This window comes from Cyrtonyx montezumae, unplaced genomic scaffold, assembly GCF_038088225.1.
Source record: "Cyrtonyx montezumae isolate F1298 unplaced genomic scaffold, pur_monq_1.0 scaffold_13, whole genome shotgun sequence".
Lineage (NCBI taxonomy): Eukaryota > Metazoa > Chordata > Aves > Galliformes > Odontophoridae > Cyrtonyx > Cyrtonyx montezumae.
The window spans coordinates 13,166,683-13,186,669 of NW_027071859.1; the positions used below are offsets into that span (position 1 = coordinate 13,166,683).

Here is a 19,987-nt window from a genome sequence, read left to right on the forward strand (position 1 = left end):
AATACATGCAAAACAAAATCTAGCGTCATTCTGAGAGTAGTGAGTCCATGAACTTGCTGAGGTTGCAATGATTCCCTTTGACTGTGCTACTAAAGGCAAGCTTAAACAACATCTTCCCTACTATCAGTCCCTGAGCATTGCCATGCATAAGCAGATGTCAGTCAGACTTTGTGCCACATCGTATTTGAGTTCAGTAGTCCAGCCAATTTCCTATGCACTTTACAACTGACCTGTCCAAACTCTCTCTTCAATTTTATCTATAAGAATATTACAGAATATACTGACAAAAATCTCACTGAAGAGATTCTAAAGCTTCTTCTTCAGCTTTAGAAGTTTACCTTCACTCTGATCTGAGTGAAGATCAGATAAAACCACTGATCTTCCTTTGTCCGTTCTGCTACTCATCTCATGATAAAAGGCAATTAAGCTTGCCAGTCATTATTTGCCTATGATCGTTCCATGTTAGCAGTTCCCAATCATTTTCCTGTTCTTCAGGAACATGTCCTGGACATGACTTGCAGGAGGGTTGGTTCCAGAACTGTCTTGTGGACTGAGAGTAGGCTGAATTGGCTGTAATTACTTTGATCTTCCTTCTTGTCCTGAAAAGGAAAGGCAACATTTGCCTTTTTCCATCACCTCCACCCATTGCTATTACCTTTTAAAGATGGTAGCCTAATAGTGATGTTGGCAAGCTCTCTTGGCATGCTTGGGTGCATCCCATCTGGTCTCATGTATATCCAAGCTGCTTATGTATGGGACCATAGTAAGACTTTTTTTCACCTGACCACAGACATTTTCATTTATTATTTGCCTGTAAGCTGCAGGAGTGTTACAACCAACAGAAAGACACAAACACATCTAGCCTGCAATCCACATGCCCTACTTTAAATGTACACTACAGATAATGTTTACTTTAGAAGTGCTTATTTCTTATGAAGAATTACTAAAGGAGTCCAGAGGACTAATTCACACCATAACACCATAGGAATCTAAATCTGAGTAGGCACATATCACCCTTTCCAAACATCTCTAAGAACACAAATTTAAGCACATAAATAACAGATAAATTACTTAATTGCTACAAATTAGACCAACGTTACTATAGAAAACATTTAAATACACACTTTTTTGGTGGGATCAGAGTGTTTTTAATTAGACTACTTCTTTGATATGCCATAAAATATTAATAAGGCTCAAAACCTAGTGTTTCATCTAACAAACTACAAATCTTCAATTATTACTTAAGTGCAACTGTTTAAAAGTCAACACAATTCACATTTTGAAACCAAAGAAATGTATGTACGTGTACCATTCTAGCTTTTTCAAATTCTAACCTTCACTGTTTACAGTCTGAAGCTTGGAACAAATCAGACTTGCATCTTCATATTTTGGGTCATGGATAGTATAGTCAAAAGGGATTTTCTTAAATGTCTCCAAATCTGGCCACGTATCTCCAGGCTGATGGTAGCATTGATCTGATTCTTCTTTTACATCTGTGAAATTGTTGAAAAATAAAGATTAATGGAACTACAATTGCAAATACTCCTTTTATTATTATAGAATCTGTTTCAATGCACACAATTCTTGCATCATTTTTTCCTTAATCATTCTCATGAAGCAATATTATTATGCATAAAGAGGTGCAGCTTTGAGCAAACATACCTCATATTTCACTGCAATTTTGGCTTTTAATTTATAATGAAAACAGTTTTTAAGATGCTAGTAAAGCTGATCTACCTGTATCCAGACATTTGCAGTCTATTTATAGCACATTATTCTCACCTGGGAAAAGAAACTGCTTCAAAAATTGGGTGTTAAGTACCACGCAGAGTTAAAGTCAAATGCCCCTTCTTGTAATAAGACCAGAGGCTCTGAATTCAGGTTGGTTTTTTTGGAACAGGCAAATTGACATTAAACAAATGAGCAACCAAACAAACATATGCACGCTAGCACTACCAAAATACTTTTCCACTTTTTCAAGAGGATAAAAGTAGTGAAGAGTTCGGTTTGAGGGTCAGTTTCCAGCTATTGTAAAGAACTATAACTCAATGTCTATGACTACTAAATAATTATTTGCAATAGATAAAATCCAAAGTAAATATGAACTCAGTTGGAATTAATCAGATGGTGAAATTCCAATAGAAGGGCATAATATTCAGTATTTCTCATGCCTGCGTAAACCCTTCATCAGTGTAAATCTCTAAACCTGCTTTTAAATTTCCCCAGCTATTATGCACCGCTACTTTGCTCTGAGCAATATTTTTTGACAAAAGAAAATGTAGTGACATCATCTGCTGAGTGAAGCTCATATAGCATAAGTCAGGTTGCGATTTTGAAGCGTAGACACTACTTCATGCTCCTCTTCCTTTATGGCATTCAGCTTTCACTTTTGATTTCATCTTGATTTAACTTGCCATGTCGGTTGCTAACAGCAACATCAGAGTTTGGCATTCCAGTCAGGCTACCAAACTTTTCTAAATTCCTGTTCAGCCCCATGCTGAATTCAGTGGCCACGCAGCTGCTCTCCTATCAAACCCTGAGCTTTCCAGCCCAGCTATTCTATTGTTCTATGATTTCTCTATACAACTGATCCATAATTACTGTGGCTGAGAGTCAGAAATATATTTGGAAGTAGGTAAGAGATAGTGAGTGAACGGTAATTTTATAATTTCAGACTAAAATCAGCTATTAGAAAGCATGAGTGGAATGTTAAAGTGTTCTTAAGTATCAGTTAAAGATCACAAAAAAAATATTTCAATGATGTAAATTAATCGCTAAGGTGAACAGAAAAAAATTACTGCCTGAAGTAATACAGAAGCAAATTATATTTATATTTACAACAATAACTTACTAATGTTGATTTCTTCCTCATCATAAACATCCACTTCTGTTAGCCTGATCAGCATTCTGGATAAAATACTGAGGAACTGCAGATAGGCACCTGTTTTCCCTATCTGTAAATATACAAATCAGAAAATACAAAACTTTCATTTTCATGTGGAAATTACAGCTGAAGTGAAACCAAATATTAATATTTAGCATTTAAATATCCCTATACTTTCATATTCCTAACCATAAATGACACACTTAAATGCTCAATGTTTTTGTGCTCTTTATGCAGGAAATCAGTTTGAAAAATGTAATTTGTATCACAGGTCTAATTACAAGACAACATATTTTCTCTCTCTCATAGTGGTTACATGGGCAATGAACAGTTAAAAATCCACATAAGCTCATAAAATGTTCTAAAAACAATCCACATGATGTAAAATAACAAAAAAGATTACTTCAACTCATTTGTATTTGCACAATTTATCAGAACACTAAGTGCTGTCGAAGTATCCTGAAGAAAGAAGTGTCAAACCTCCACTGGAGAACTTGTTCAGGCCACATCCACTCCTAGGAGGACATGGCATACACGATAATGCATTGTTCCACCTCTTTTGCTGAAAAGATATTATTTTTCTTTCACTGTTTTCAAATTATCTGCTAAAAGCTTGTTTTAAAATTATCTTAAGATTATTACTTTAAACTTACATTTTTACCACATTAACACAAAATATGTATTTTTTCTTCCTTACACCCAATTGTTTTGTTATCCTTCTATGTTTTTTTTTCAGCACAGTCAGTGTTTTACTCAATTAATTGCTCTGTGTGTCATATAATGTTTATTGATGACTATGAGGAAATAATTCTGCTTCACTTCAAAAGGAAGCCATACAAAAAGGGTTTCAATGAGAAAAAAAGAGGCCTGCGAACTCATTTCATTCTCACAGGAGAATACAGAGTGAAGTTAACACGTAGATCAGTTATGACACGTTCTACTTCTGCGACTGTGTTATCAGGTAGTTTTATCAGATTTTGAAATACATCTACATTAGCACTGCACTTAAACCCCAGCTTTCACAGACGTTACTGTTGGGGTATGTCAGCAACATGATGTGCTACCTACTAAAATATTACAAGCAGTCTTTTCACTTTCTCTCAACACTTGAATCTTTGAAGATGAAACAAGCAAGTAAACATTTGCTTTTGTCAAAGTTCAACCCTGTTACTCTCAGTAAATCTGACTGCACTTGAATAAATGTTTGGTAAGAGTTGAGAAGGGTCCCCTTTTCCCTGCCGTGGGTAAAATAAGCCCACAGACCGTACGTTGTTAGTGCACAACTCCATGTTGGCCAGGGGTAATACAGGAAAAGTTCATTTTTATTAGAGCACGGACCCACAGACGAGATGTTTTTAGTTCCCAGTCTGAGTTTTCATATAAAATCCATTCTGACTCATGTGAATCTTTCTACTGACCTTAGAACAAAGCTGTAACCTTCACTGGAATTGCTGTTCATTGGTAAGCAAGGCAAAACTTCATTCTCCACATTTGCGGCAAATTTGATTGTGCTTTGTTCTGTTACAATGCATGTTCTATATTTCTTCCTCATAGCTGAGATTACATTTCCATGCCATTATGAACATATTTTAAGTACCTCCAATCATTCTTTGATTAAACAACAGGTGGCCTGACAAAACTTCCTAATTTTGATCAAACGAGAGACAAACTGTCTAAAGCATGCAGCTATCATTCCTAATCTGTTTGAAGAGTGTACTTTGAATTGTAAACAGGCTGAAAGCCTTACTTTTCCCTTTAAGTAACCATTTAAAACCTGCTCTATCAAAATCATCTATTTTTCATTTCCCTCAGGAAGCGTGTTTTCACCAACAGCACATCTGGGATCAGCAAGCTAACCCTAAGCAGTACTTAGAAGAAAGGTAGCAATTGTCTATTGATTCAAGTATACAAAGCAGTGGGGTCACAAATTGAAAATGTTGAAAACCACGGGACTAAAAGTATTGGTCCCTGCCCAGGAAACCAAAACATATGCACTTTTGATACTCTACGCATCGCACCTTACCTAATCTCATTATCTATGACCTGAAAATGGTCCAACACAGTACTATGAGCCTTATGAACTGCTAGGTGTTAGCAGCACTGTATGGAAAATGCTGGTGGGAGCAGGCAGGAATCTCTCATTTTCAGATTGCTTTTCTGCAGGCAGAGAATCCAGGCTGAACACAAGACAATGTTCATACTTTGATTCCCCTCACTCACATATTTGCCTGCATTTTCTGCTGAAGAAAGAAGTTGGTAAAATACATAACACTCTTCTCAGTTTGTTTAGAGAGCAAAAGTTGAAAAGAAAAATGACTTACTGAGACTCAATGCTTGCTCCAGAAGGGAAGAAATTCAAACATCTGAATGTATAGTCTGCTCAGATAGGTAAATGTGTCTTTAAATTCAATAATGTATTTTTTAATGTACCCTTACTTGACCAAATGGAACTGTACAGAGTGTCTTTGCTTGCCTGAAAGTACTGAGGATCTGTCATAACACAGCTGACAGATCTCACCAAAGAGTTCTTGTTTCTTACGCAACCTCCCTTCTTTTGGATCAGATTTTTGGGCCATCTGCAAAGAGATGCTGCAAGTGGAATAGGTCACCTGGAGGTCATACATGTCCAAATAATTGAAATATTACTTGAATTTGTTTCTTGCTGAGTTTGGAAGATAGAAGTTTGATGAATTAGACTTCAAAGAAGAAAATCACAGAAGACTAAGTTGCAAAAATCTCCTATTTTGTGAAAACTTCCAAAAAATAAGAAACGTAGATCCTGTCAAGATCTAGTATTTTGGTTTCTATTTTCATCCTAAATGCAAGGAATGATTTGGTGAGATACTAAGAACATGTTTTCTCTGCAATTCTTCATTCATGAAGATAGTAGCTATACAAGAACCAGAGGAGAGAACATTAATTCCAATTATTTCCACAGAAAATTCAAGAGGAGCATTCAAGAGGAGCAAAGGTCCATCTTTTGTGTCAAAGACCTACAGTGCCTACAGGAGTGGATGGCTATTAAAGATTTTGACCACTGAACTGTACTTTCTATAGATATCTATAATAACTATAATAAACTGTAATCAAACTAAGAAACAAAAACTGAGAGAATCCAGCCAGAAAAATCAAATGCATGTCCTCATGCTTATTCATAAAAAGGTCATCCAAAGGTGTTGTTACAGCAGGTCTAAGAGTAATGAGTTTCTTTTTTTTTTATTTTATTTTTTATTTTCAACTTATTCCAGTCATTAGACATCAGGATCACTGGAGTTCTTTATTATTCTCACATGCCTCCAGAAAGTACCATATGATACCAATCTTCACGTTTAGACCAATGTGGCAAAAGGGGAAAAAATTTTGTAAGGCTTCTCTCCTTTAATTTCCAGGTGAGATAGTTCTTCACATACCACAGCAGTGGTTTTCAGTCTGTGGTTTGCAAACCTGTGTTGATTCATAGAAAATATGCTGATGATTCACAGACAGCTGGTCAAATGGTGCTGGGTCTTCTCCTTGTTTCCACTTGCTATGTTCTGCTAAAAGACAGCTAACAAAAGATATATGAAATATTTCCCTAGTACCTTTATTACATTAGAAGAATGGCATTTAAGCCCATTGTAATAAAATTTTAGTAAGAGGAAAGGAGACCCAAACAGTATGGGCAGCAGTTTTCTTCCTCGGGAAGTGTCCTAAGATGTTTTTTTAATTCCCTGAGAGAACTTCTGCAACCAGGAATGCATAGTTTCTTACAGGCCATGAGCGTCCTCCATGCCTATGGAAAACGCTAGTTCTAGGTTTGTAATACTCACTTATAAAAGCAAGGGTATCAAAGGTAAAGTTCTCCAAGCTACAAATGAAAGAAATGTTTCTAAGAAAAATATTTCCATGAATTTAGACTTCCTGATAGGCATTTTGTTCAACAAAATCTCAACAATGTCATACATTTCTACCCATAGCTATGATACTTGTTCATGCTCACTAAGCAATGTCTTATCTGTATGATCCAATACAATACTAGGAAATAATCTGCACTGTGGAGATAAAACCATAGAATCATATGGAAAAGACCTCTAAGATCATCTCATTCAACCATCCACTTACCACCAACGTTGACCACTAAACCATGTCTAGCATTTCCTTAAACAGCTCCAGGGATGGTGACTCAATCATTTCTTTGGGCGGCCCATTCCAGTGCTTGACCACTCTCTTCCGAGAAGAAATTCTTCCTAATATCCTACCTGAACATCCCTAGCATAACTAGAGACCATTCTCTCTTGTCCTATCAGTAGTTATGTGAGAAAAGGGGCTGACTCCTACCTCACCACAACATTCTTTCAGGGAGTTGTAGAGAGCAACAAGGTCTCCTCAGGCTCCTCTTCTCCAGACTGAAAAATCACAGTTCCCTTAGTAGCTCCTCATTAAACTTGGGCTCCAGACCCCTCAACAGATTTGCTGCCCTTCTCTGGACACACTCCAGGGCCTTGATGTCCTTCTCATAGTAAGAGGCCCAAAACTGAACACAGTACTCAAGGTGTGGCCTCATTAGATCTCAGTACAGAGGGATCACTTCACAGCTCCTGATGACCACCTATTTCTGATACAAGCCAGGATCCCATTGGCCTTCTTGGCAAACTGAGCCCACTGCTGGCACTTATAGCCTAGCGCTGACCAGCACTTCCAGATCCTTTTCCTCTGTGCAGCTTTCCAACCACTCTATCCCTAGCCTGTAGCATTGCCTGGGGTTGTGACCAAAGCGCAGGACCCAATACTTTGTGTCATTGAACTTCTTCCTGTTGGCCTCAGGCCATCAATCCAATCCGTCCAAATCCCTCAGAATGGTCGTCTTATATTTCTCTGCAGGTTGGAGTTGCCTGCTAACTTACTGAGGATGCACTCAATGCCCTCATCCAGGTCATCAATAATTAAGACAGGTCCAAACACTGAACCCTGGAGACCAGTTGCCAGCTGGATTTAACTCCATTCACCACCACTCTTTAGGCTCAGCCTTCCATCCAGCTCTTCATCCAGCAAAGAGTATACCTGACCCAAGACACGGGCTGCCGACTTCTCCAGATAGCTGGAGAAAGGATGGAATTTCATGTAAAGAAAGTGATATTAAAGGGGCATTCACTGCAGAACATAGGCCTACTGGCCCTAGTCCATATTTGGAAAAAGAGTTTCATTTGATATCTGAAGGTGGTAAATATCGTACACCAGAGTAGGGAGCTAATGAATAAGCAAGCTGCTTGTCTCAATATAATTAGCTAAATGTCACATGTCATGTGTTAAACAACAAATCCTTTTGATGGATATGCAGTATGCTCTCAAGTCTCTGAATGACTATTCTGAGAAACACAGGTTTACATTTGAGACCCTAAACCATATGCTTCACAAACAAATGAATACTAAGGCAGTATTCACATATCAGTAAATCTGAATTTTGAGGATGTCTTTGGGAATAGCCTCTTTGTGAGTTGCAATGTGTATACATATAAAATTCTACAAAAAATTCTCACAGCTTATGTTTTTCTTAGAGATGGAAAGTCAGCAGTCTGCTCCAGAATGCATTATTTTTCGGGCTGCACCTTAATATGACACTCATTTTATTGATTATGTAATACCTCAATCTATGGCAAATATTGGCAATTTATATTAATGTAAATTGATTCCTTTAAATGAATCAAGAGTTCTGTGTAACTTCTAATCATAATACTTTCTGGAATGCTTCACACATTACAGTAATATTTGCAGGAAATTTCAAGGTGAAAAATCCATTTACACTCTTCTTACTTCACTGCAATATACATTTGGATGTAGTATGAAAAAAAATATTTAATATTAATAAAGGGCACAAATGGGTGAAACATGGAAAGCTAAGGCAGGTAACTATCTTTAGATGTTTTTTTTTGTTGATGCTAGAAAAACAGGAAACATGAGTCTCTGGTATGATTTATCCTTTCTGACTTCTGATGTTCATGTGATGTAAATATGCTCATAGGCATGTGGTCTCATTGCTTGGTACTTCAGCAGAACATGAGAGGCACAGTATCAGACTTAGTCTGTAACGACGAGACACCTTACTCAGACATAAGAGCTAAACACTCTCAGAGAATTTAAAAGACAGGGAAGGAATTTCTTAGGACAATACCCATTTTCATGAATATTTTGAAACAAATCTACAAACTCTTGGGTCATCATTCACCTTGTAAATAAAGTTTTGCTAATGTTGAACAGGCCTTCTTGCATGTGCTATCCACAACAGCTTCTATCTTTCTGTCCATCACGTGGAGGAAACAGAAAACTCAACTGCAAACTTCCAGCTATCTTTAGATTGATCCTAGGAAAGCGGTTTTGTGCTGATCTTTGATCTTTATTTAAAACATAAATATTTATTCATCTTTGAAAAATAGAAATAATGCATGAAATCCATCTTCCGAGCAAGCTATCTTTTAAAACATTTCAATGGAAAGAGACTGACAGAAAATGACTATTGCTCCAGATTTGTTATCTTTGAACTCAAACTAACAGTAAAGAATGATAGATTATTTTATTAGAAGGAAGTTAGGAAATAAGGAAATAAAATATAAGCAACTTACTCTCCACATAAAAATTGTTTCAAGTACAAATAGTAATAACCAACCTATTTTTGTAGATTATTATAAAATTAAACAACATAAATGGATGATAATACCTTGTTCTAATTACATACCTGTGGTGGCCCACTCAGCAGCAGCCTCCTTGGGTGAAAGGTGTCCATTCTGCCTTCATTTCTATTATTGTAGTCCATATGGATTGGCTTGGGCACTGTCCATTGGCGATAGTATAGAGACTGCTCCGTGCAAGTCATCATCTTACTCATAAGAGGACGAAAAGAACTTGCCCACATCACAGAGTGGTAAGGCAAGAGGGAAGACGATTTGGGAAGTCCGCTGCTGTCTGTAGAGGTAATAATGTCATAAACCAGTTTGGGCAGGAAAACTATGGGAGGCTGTTTTGATGATTTAGTCATGGAGCATTGAGATGTCTGTAAGATGAAGGAGTTTGGAGTAGGTGCAGAGAGGGAAGAAGAGGAAGAGAAAGGTGAGGAGGACGAGGAGGTGATGGAAATTTGAGCACTTTTTATGTTTTGTTTCGTATCAAGTTGCTCATTTCCTGCTGGTAAGTGTTTGCTGATTGTTGTTTGTGCCCCCTTGTCTACTTTCTGCTTCTGCCTTTCGTGGTTATTTGTAGCTTCTTCAGTGCTGTTACTTAGGACCTGGTGGGGGGACTTGGCTCTGTCTCCTGCTGTTACCAAAGGAGGAGATGGCTCGCTGCAGAATGCTGTAACTAAAAGAAAAATTGTATTTCAATATAGCACAGTAATTGCAGCTAGTCAATGACACAGTGGAACACTGAGAAGTGACTTCGATACAGTACCTGTCAAATAATGCAACCCCACCCCTGTTCCTGCTATCTTTCAACTTACTCATACATAAAGCCTTAACGAGATTAGTTGGGAGTATTTGTCTCAATGCAGCAAGTGCCTTTCCAAGAACTTAGATTCACAGGAAAGGTGTGATTGATATATCCATACCTCATCCATTCCCTTTTTGAGTCAGAAGTTCATCACATGCCCTCATCACTCAAGACCACTATAAAATTATGTAAACTTTTATTTAAAAGGATATAAGAAAATACATACTCACGGGCTCTTATCCCATCAGACTACAGAAATGTCCACAAAGACTGCCATCTAGAAACAGTCCTCAGCTCTGAGTCAGCTCTGATTCCACACATATTTGTGACACTGAAACACTTAGCCTGACATAATATAACCCAGCTCACAAGATTCTGGTGCTATGAACCTAACCACATGCTTTTGGTCAGCTCAGAGCAGAAACTGAACTCACCAAGACTGGCCTTGACCATCACTCACTTAGATGTACCACACAGCCCCTTGCAACCTCTCTGAATGTGGCCTACTTTCATTTACATATTCTAATCATTATGATTTCTTGTGAGTCTAAAGCTTCATTTTAAGTGGCTCTGAGCATCTTTAATCTCAGTGACCCTCAAAAAGGAGATGCAAAGACTGCAATCCTCAGAACAGACTGAAAACCGATTCAGGAATCAGTCTCACAGTGGAAATATCTGTCTGAAACTAGACATAGATAAAAGCAGCTTTCCATTCCTAGTGAAAACAAAATTCTGTGTTCTCAAAACAAAAAACAGAGAAGCAACAAACACATTTTGAACAAAAAAGTCCATAGTTTCTCCTGGTCTCAAGAAATCATAAGAGATCCTACTTGCATATACTAATCTAAAGCAGCAACCAAATTAGCAGTGAACATATAAAAATATCAGCAGTACAAATGGTTTCAAGAAACCACTGCAACATCCTGCAAAATATCAGTATCCCAGGGCACAAGGAAAAATGAAAAGAATAAAAATAAAAATAAGGATTTTTTTTTTTAACCCCAAGCAAATTCAGGCCACAAAGCTGCATGCAGTCCACGAGGACACTGTGGAACTGAACTTTCAGTCAACTCTCCCCCTAATATTGTCTGCACTGAAAAGCATGCAAATAAATGTATCTGTCAAGAAGCTCAGGTAGTTCTGAACATTGCCACATGCTTTCTGCATCAATTTGTAGATTAAAAAGGAAACAGATTTAAGAGAAAAGATCTACCTCTAAAGTTGCAGATTTAATGAGTGAACATTCCAAAGCAAAATAAAAAAGACAAAAACACAAGACAGAATTCTTTTCTTTTACTATGGATTTTTTAATGTTTAAATTGTCACGGTGAACACAGTCAGTACTGAGGATTCAAACCTAAGAGTCACACATTAAACAAGTGTCTGTTTTAAGTACCCTGTCCTATATTACTTTCCAAGCAAGAAATCAACTTCTTATATTTAAGAAGCCTAATTCTAAATATCTTTTTTAGAATTTACCTATTATAACCTCATTAAAATAGGCCTTGCCAAAAGCTGAGTGATTTACGCCTTTTATTCTTTCTCTAACAAGCTGAATAAAAGGTCTTTTTCCTATCTTAAATACAGCTTAATAGAGATAAACTTACTGGACTTACTGGAAGCTTTTGAAGAAAGAGATGAAGATGCAGAGTCATGGGAATGAGATCTTTCTCTTTTCATAGGACTTCTCTTTTCTGAAGTAGAACCTGTTTCATGAATAGTAGCAGAGGCAAACAAAACCAAATACATAATTAAAGTAAGCCTGTAAGAAGTAGTGGCAATATTGTTGAAATAAGGAAGAGCATACGAGTTTGGATGGGATCCTGGGCAGCCAGATCTGGTGTGTGGCAAACCCACCTGTGGCAAGGGATTGGAACTGGATGGTCTTTAAGGTTCCTTCCATCCTACAGTGTGATTCTAGGATTTGTCTGGATTCTGTTCTCCTTCTGACACTATTTTCAGTGTGTTCCTACTGTGCAGCATTGGATCAACCTATGATATAATCTAATTATGCTGACTTGCAAAATTAATTCTGCTGCCAGGAGCTGGCACGTCACAATTGTGCTTTACCTTTCATACTCAACCAGTGTTGGTGAAACCAATTGACAAAGAGCTCTATTTTGTCAGCATGTTATGAATTACATCCTACCCATTACATTTTATGACAACCTTACCAACTCTACCATTTCAATATGAGTTCAAAGACAGACAATACACAGGAGAAGATGAAACCCTCATTTCTAATATATCACATTTTTCTAATTTATCACATACATTTTTATAATACAACTCATTCACTTTACACTTCTTATTATCACTAGTAGCAATACCTTCTGTTGCTATTTCTTCATCTTCATTATCAGTGCTGCTTAGTTTCTCTGGGTCACTTTCTAACACATCATTCACAACTGCTTTCTCGCTGTGTATTTCTGAGCTCACGAAGTATGCTGCCAAACCAAGCTCTTGCTCCAAGGTTGTCCTTACTAAAGAAGATGAATTTATTAAACGTAGGTCACAGTATCTCAGAGATCTGGAAAGAAACAGATGAGATAGTATGAAAACTCACTGTATTCTATTTCTTTTCCAGACATAAACAAAGGGGAATATTTTTTTTTATGATCTGCTTAAACTATATATAAGATAGAATAAAGTAGATCTGTGGTGTTTATTTAAGTTTTCCATTACAGTGCATACAATTTCATTATTCTTCATCCAGTTAAGCAGTTTAATCTGGTGCACTGAAAATCAGCATAGGAAAAAAATAAAATTTTGGATTCAATCGAACAAATAAAAGCATTTAGTGCTATTTTGGTTGTCTAGGGCTATTTTGGATGCCTAGGGCATCTTTTTTGTCTTCCAGATTCAATTCCAGAAGGCATGGACCTCTTGGGCAAGGACATGGACATGTCTTGTTGGATATACACAAGTATCCTGCAGATATCTCAGCTACCTTGACATATCTAAAGTAGCTACAGATACTTCTCTTTAACATACCCTTATATAACAGGAAGCTCATATTTTTAAAAGTTACTTCTATCTTGCTATAGGCAGGAGATTATTACTAAAATGTTTTTTATTTTTACTTGTACATATTCAAAAACAAAAGAACAATAAAAAGGATAAGAAGTATCTTGATGCTGAGATCTGTTTCCTTCCACATAAGTATTTAAACAGTTAAATTTTTAATCATTCAATAAGCAATGGATAAAAAACTTCCACTGAGAAAATATCAGATCTGCTTACCGTGGTAAAGACTCCCCTTGTGGGTCCATACCACTAAATATTAATATACAGGGCAAACCTTCCAATTCCAAATAGGTCTGTGGCCTCCAATCTACATCTTCAATTTTCTGCCAGACCTGCATAAGAGACGCTATTGAATATACAGATATGGCACAGATGAAAATACATTTTATCATCCATTGTATGAATTGATTTATACAGGGATGGATGTTCCACCAAAGTAAGCCACGTGGTAGAGCTAATTTCAACACAGGTAGATTGCACAGTTCCTAAAGAGTTACAGGTATCAATCTGATGTAAACCTGAGGAGATCAGGACACTATATTCTGCATAGCGCTAGGGCATACATGGATAGAGTGGATATGGTACATCAGACACTTAAGATGAGTAGGAGCTTCTGAGGAGAGAAGGGGTTGCTTTGTGTGATAAACAAATTACAGATGTTTGAGTTCAAGGAGGGAAACGAGCAAGGAACTAGGTTATTTCACAATAGAGGAATATAGCAGGAAGCTGGAAGTTCTGAACATGCACATTATACTGCCCTCACTTAATACCCCCTGAAGCCTCCTGCTTTCCACCAAAGTTGTCAATATATCTAATAACGTAATGAGAAGTTTGATAACTACGGCCAACATTTGAATGTCTAGCATCAGGCTATATTGCTTCACTCCCACCAGCCAATACTTTCTGCTGTGAGACTGACTGACAGATAAGGAATACACAGCAGGAACAACAGATAGTTCAGCTTCAGCTATTTGTACCTTTATTACCACAAACAGTATGTCATTCAGAACACTGATTTTTCAGAAGTTATGAATAACACAGTAAGGTGAGAATTAGGCCCTGGATATCAAGTGACTGTCTAGCACTTCAAATTAGGCACAGAACAGAGTGTAATGTACATTTTTGTTTTAGCAATCAGAGAGCAATTTTCGAAGAGCAAGAAAATAACAGAGCCTTTTGTTACACAGATGACCCAAGATTCTGGACATAAAGGGTATAAACAAATCTTTGAAACACCACATGGTCCAGAAAGAACAAAGTCCCCAGCCGTGAAATGCAGACCCATAGCAGGAACCACCAATTTGGTGCCTTTATGCCATCTGCTGGTGGAAAGAATAATATAAAGCTTTCTGATCACCCAAAAAAATCTTCCTGCCCAATAATGACTTTGTGAGAAAATTGTGACAGTTTTATATGTCTGTTTTCCACATTGCTAAAAATAAAAGCAGTTCAGCTGTTTGGGAAGGTTGCTGCTGGAAGCCAAGCTCTAGCTCTATTGGTTAATATTCAACTGAATACCAGAATGTAACCATTGGTAGAACAGTAAAGGAATCACAGATGATTAGTCTAAAAATAAAAGTTGTGCTCCTCACGGTAGTTATGAGTTTTTCTAGATAGAACCACACTTCAGCTCAAGACCATATTTCTCACCAATAAAGTCTCCCCATCTACACCCATCTAATGAAGCTCCCCAGTATATGTCATTCTGCAAGTTACCTTCAGTTGCTCCACAAAGTGCTTCCCTATAGTGATTCCAGAATTAGGATTTCCCAAGATTATTTCAAAGTTATCTTCAAGGGCTAGTCTTTCCCTTACATTATACAGACGTTCATATGCCACTGCAGCCAGTGGGGTACATGGAATTCTCAACACTACCATGAGGCCATGACCACTAGGACATTGTCTTGATGAGTTTATTAGGTTTTGGGTGATTTCCAGAGTTTCAACTGAGGTGTAATTCTTCATCTGAGAAAGACCACACACTGCCATCATAGCTGCAGAGTAGTGTTGTATGAGGACAAAAGTCCTTATCACTGCACTGTGTAATCTGGGAAACCTGAAATAAAGGGTGAATTAAACAGTGAAGTATTAAAGTAAAAAAGCTAACGTTCTCCAAAATATAGTAAACTCAGGACTTTCTCCTGTAAAGAACCCTTCACATTTACTGTCCAAAAGAATCTCACCAAATCACAGTTTGAGAGTCCTTGCAATGACACATCATTTCACAACCAGAACTGAAGTTGTCTCCCTATTGTACAGTTAGGATTTAATAAGCAAGTAGTTCAGTAATGTTAGATCACTTCAAGTTATCAATACTTTACTGCTGCTAGAAAATCTGTCATGGAGTATTTGCTATTACATTCAGCAATACCATCGATCAAAATGCATGCATTTGTCAATGAGAACAGTACTCTTCATAACATTATCATTAGGGTTTTTTTCTATTACGTTCTTACTGAAGCTGTGATTCAACTCACTCTTTTTTCCAAGAGGACAGAATATGTAGGCAGCATTCAATGAGCACTCCAAGTTTCCAAGCCCAGGTACACCCTGTCTTAATGCCCACTCTATGAGAGGGAGAGACGTGGAAATGTAATAGCTTCCTTTGCTCTGGTTTTCACAAAATTGAAACCCAGGTGCACAGTACAAAGAGGAACTATGGCCTGCTCAGAAAACTGCCTGATGTATGTGATCAGAGCTCATTGGCACCCTGTAGCAAATGTCAGTATTTAAGTATGGACATGCTCATTCAGTCAGCAATACAAATTTGCAAGATTGTACTCATCCTATTTTAAACTTCTTCCAGAATCCAATGAGATCACCCACAGTTGCATGCCTTCACATAATGTGTCTTTATTCTTTTGCAGTGATTCCAGAATTGCTTCATAGGGACCAAGGAAAACTAGCTGTTGATATATTTTCAAGCTCAAATGATCCTCTAAAGTTTTTACCACTGATATAAGTGCACAAAATATAGTGACATACCTCCTTCTCTTTGTGTTCTATTTATGCAGCATACAAAAATGATACATTAAAAAAAATCAGCTAAGGCCTGTATTGTTATTATAAAAGTAATAATACATTTGAAAGAACATGGTAGTGCCATTTTTGAATACTATAATATAGAAGAATCTATTATTATCAGGAACACACACAACTATGGGCTGAACACTGCAAGTTTATCTAATCAATTCATCTGAACTGATTAGATTACAGGCCAAATATATACACACACAAAAAAAGATGGGAGGATAAAGTAAGAACAAATGAAGTAATCTGAGACAAAAAAAAAATCAGGTTTCTAACTAATAAAACACTAGAATACACTTCCTAAATTTCCTGCATTAAACTAAGGATTGACCATACCTCTTTCCCAAAGCCATGACCATTGCTTCAAAAGAGCTGTCATAACGAAGCAGTGGGATACTATGCCCAGAGAGGGTGGATTCAATGAATTCTGACAGTCCAAAGTATTTCTTGTTTTCGTTATATAAATCTACACCCTAAAGAAATGAAACAAAAATTCAAAGGTAAAAGCCACCAATTATTAGTTTACAATTGATTAATCATCAGTGTTTACAGTCACATTCTATAATAAGCGTACATATATTCAAGCACATAATAAAATATAAAGAGAAAGAAAGAATTGATTTTTGGAGAGAAAAAAAAGTTTACTACATTTTCCCATTTCTCTCCTCATTCCCAACATATACATATAGACAGATAGAAAAAAAAAAACAGGTAAAAATAGATGAAGAAAATTCATATATATCCACTTATATTTATGCAGTAATGTACTAGAAACAGATTTTAAGATGGTTTCTATTTATATAACTCAAAGGTTTATAGTAGGGTTACCAGAGTTTATAGGAGGTATAAAAAGTATAAAGAAAAAAAGCAAAAAATTACAGGAGAAGCAAAGGGAAAAAAGAATTTGACACAGATTGATCACAAGGGATGCCATGTAAACTTCACTCAGTGTACACAAAAATTATCAGGCCTCCAGAGTTTCACCAAGTATATAATGTAAAATAACTCATGAAAAGATCACAAAATCACCTCAGAGCATCCATCTTACATTGCTGTATGAAGAAGGCCAGTGGATCTCATTGTAAGGGCTGATGTGAGTGTGCTGTGTCTGCAGTGCATAGGGGAAGGAAGTCACGTGGAGGGTCACAATGTTGGGCGCCTCTTTCACCTCCCTGCAGTTCAACAGTCTGTCAACAAGTCCTGTAGACAGTTCTGTCTGAGGATAAAGGCTATGCACAGCACTGAAAAACAGAAACCCAGAACTCTCCAAAGAGATCGGCGCAAGAGAGATGTGAAATCAAAGTTAAACGTGTACAGGGAACTTAGGACTCTATACTTTACCCAGATTTAGCTGTATGGAAGATAGGAGAAGAAACAAGTTATTTCATTGCAGCTTTAAGTCTGGTTAACTCCATAGTTAGCAAATTACCAGACTCTTACAGCCATCAGAATACGAAAGGAAGCTGACATTATGGCAGTTACTAATTATCACACACTTCTCTGTTAAATTTAGCCACATTGTTAGTGCTGCTCTTGAGAAAAAGTGGCTACAAAATATAAGATAAGAAAATGACAGACCATAAGCCAGTATAGTAGAAAGAAAGGGGGAAAATTACATGTGACAGAATTAGTACAATAAAGAATACATATTGTTAATGCAAATGCCAGTACCATGGGACATCTGCAATCGACTCCTTGGTCCAGCTTAACACATCAGTCCCAACTCAAACATTTATCTGCAGGGAATAGTTACAAAGCTTCAGCACTGCAAGATGCTGTAATCAACAAAGAGAGGTAGGTAACTTCAGAAAACGTTTGTGCCAACCCATGACCTCTCAGCCTTCAGAAATGCTCGTGTCTCTGCTGCGACTATGTGGGCAATCCCAGGCAACTAAATTTCTGTTACAGACACTTCATTTAACTGATATCAGTGAAGGGGTATTGATCCTCCTGTACAGAATAATCACTTCAATATCTGTCTCTTACATATCTCTATTAAATAAAAGGGAGAAATATCAGAGCTAAGTAGCTATAAAGGTACATCCCTACCACTCAGGAATGTAACATGAATAAATGCTGTAGAGGCTGTAATAATTCATGCAAGTGTCTAAGATAAAGAGGAGTTGAACAGGAAAACCTCACACATGCAAAAACAAAAGTTTGGTGAAAAATACTGGTTCTTGACCAGTGCAAAAGCCAAAACCTTGTCATTCCACTTGCAAGCAAAACTCAAGCATTTATGGTTTCAGAAACACCACCACATTAACAAATACAGATGGAATATGGTGTTTCTGGAATTCAGTATATTCTCCAATTTCTCCAGTGCCTCAGTGACTGGAAAGTAAAAGCAGTCCATTTTCTCAAAGATGTTTGCAAAGATGCAAACAGATGAAGGAAGACAAATCATAAACCTGATCTTAAGAGTTAATAAAAACAAAAAGAATTGCTCAAAAAACAAGTTAGAGTATTCTCACCTCATTAGATCCCAGTGTGCATGGTCATGGATTAGGACAAACAAAGTGTGTGGATTCTGCATAGAGTTTTGCAGAAAGACTTTGAACTTAATCTGGGCCTCTGCGTCAAGTTTCATAACATACTGCTCCACCCTCTGCTTTGTAAGATGCTGCTTCTCCAACCCAAGTTCTAATAAAATACCTAGAAAAAAAAAAAAAAACCGGAATAAATGTCAGTATTTCCAGACACAAATGCTTTCAGTGGTTTCCTGCAAATCCAGCTAACAAAGCTAACTAATGAGCACCTGAATGCCAGAGATGAAACAAAGTCTGCTGATAAGTCACTTCAGAGGGTGGAACACAAATTAAGAAATCGATTTTCTCAAAGGAACCCAAATCAAGATTTTGAGTGCTGGAGTCAGCAATTGAGCAAATATGAGACAGCAGTTTCTGAGCCACTGCTAGCTGGAATGGGCGGATCTGATGTCGTTCAATCTCGTAACCTAGAAAAAGACAAAATTATTTTTTTATATATAAACCAGAAGCCTAATCTAATACAAAATGTTACAGTCTGGAAAAGAATGATAGGTCTATTCTTTAAGGAACTTTGCTTATGAGTCAGAATTCTAATTTAGAAAAGTCTACATAGAACATGCAAAAGAAACTTTCAGCACTTGGGTATTTTATTCCTGCAAGTCTCTTTAAGTATTTAAGAGCTGAAATTGAACTTGTGCAGTAGCATTCTGCTACCAAGGAAGTAAGATTTAAAGCTTCAGGGATTACAGTTCTCATGGAATGAAGCTGAGAATCCACCAGTGTAAACCTAGATATCCCAAGACACAAGTTCACAATCACATCAGAACAGAATTCTTCAAGAGTCCAGGACTCTGCACAGGTTCATCTAACTGCAAACCTAAAGACCTACTCTCAAGCATCTGACTCTATTACCTTTTCAGAAAATCCTCCTTACTTGTACAAGCAACTGCTCCTGTTCCATTCAGTGTCGTTGATTTATTTGCTGAAGTAGGCAGTGATGAAGAGATGTGCCCTTGGTTTTCCTGATAAAATTTCTCCAGCAAAAGATCAATGTCACCCTCTATCAAATGGAAAGGATAGTGGTAAAAATATCCAGGTTGAC

General features: G+C 37.2%; 1 protein-coding gene across 2 annotated transcripts in view; it reads right to left on the bottom strand.

The window, feature by feature from the left end:
* GREB1 (growth regulating estrogen receptor binding 1) overlaps positions 1–19,987 on the bottom strand; it is a 52,992-nt gene that overhangs the window by 11,988 nt on the left and 21,017 nt on the right. The window contains exons 12-23 of one of the 2 annotated variants that reach the window (XM_065730709.1): positions 19,820–19,945; positions 19,155–19,352; positions 18,871–19,051; positions 17,445–17,637; positions 16,733–16,869; positions 15,083–15,422; positions 13,583–13,698; positions 12,670–12,869; positions 11,956–12,045; positions 9,594–10,204; positions 2,852–2,954; positions 1,335–1,493 (exon numbers count right to left, since the gene is read on the bottom strand). In XM_065730709.1, coding sequence (XP_065586781.1) covers positions 1,335–1,493; positions 2,852–2,954; positions 9,594–10,204; positions 11,956–12,045; positions 12,670–12,869; positions 13,583–13,698; positions 15,083–15,422; positions 16,733–16,869; positions 17,445–17,637; positions 18,871–19,051; positions 19,155–19,352; positions 19,820–19,945 — 2,454 coding nt within the window. Of the gene's footprint in view, positions 1–1,334; positions 1,494–2,851; positions 2,955–9,593; positions 10,211–11,955; positions 12,046–12,669; positions 12,870–13,582; positions 13,699–15,082; positions 15,423–16,732; positions 16,870–17,444; positions 17,638–18,870; positions 19,052–19,154; positions 19,353–19,819; positions 19,946–19,987 lie in introns of both variants that reach the window. The other variant, XM_065730708.1, reaches the window with a different exon arrangement.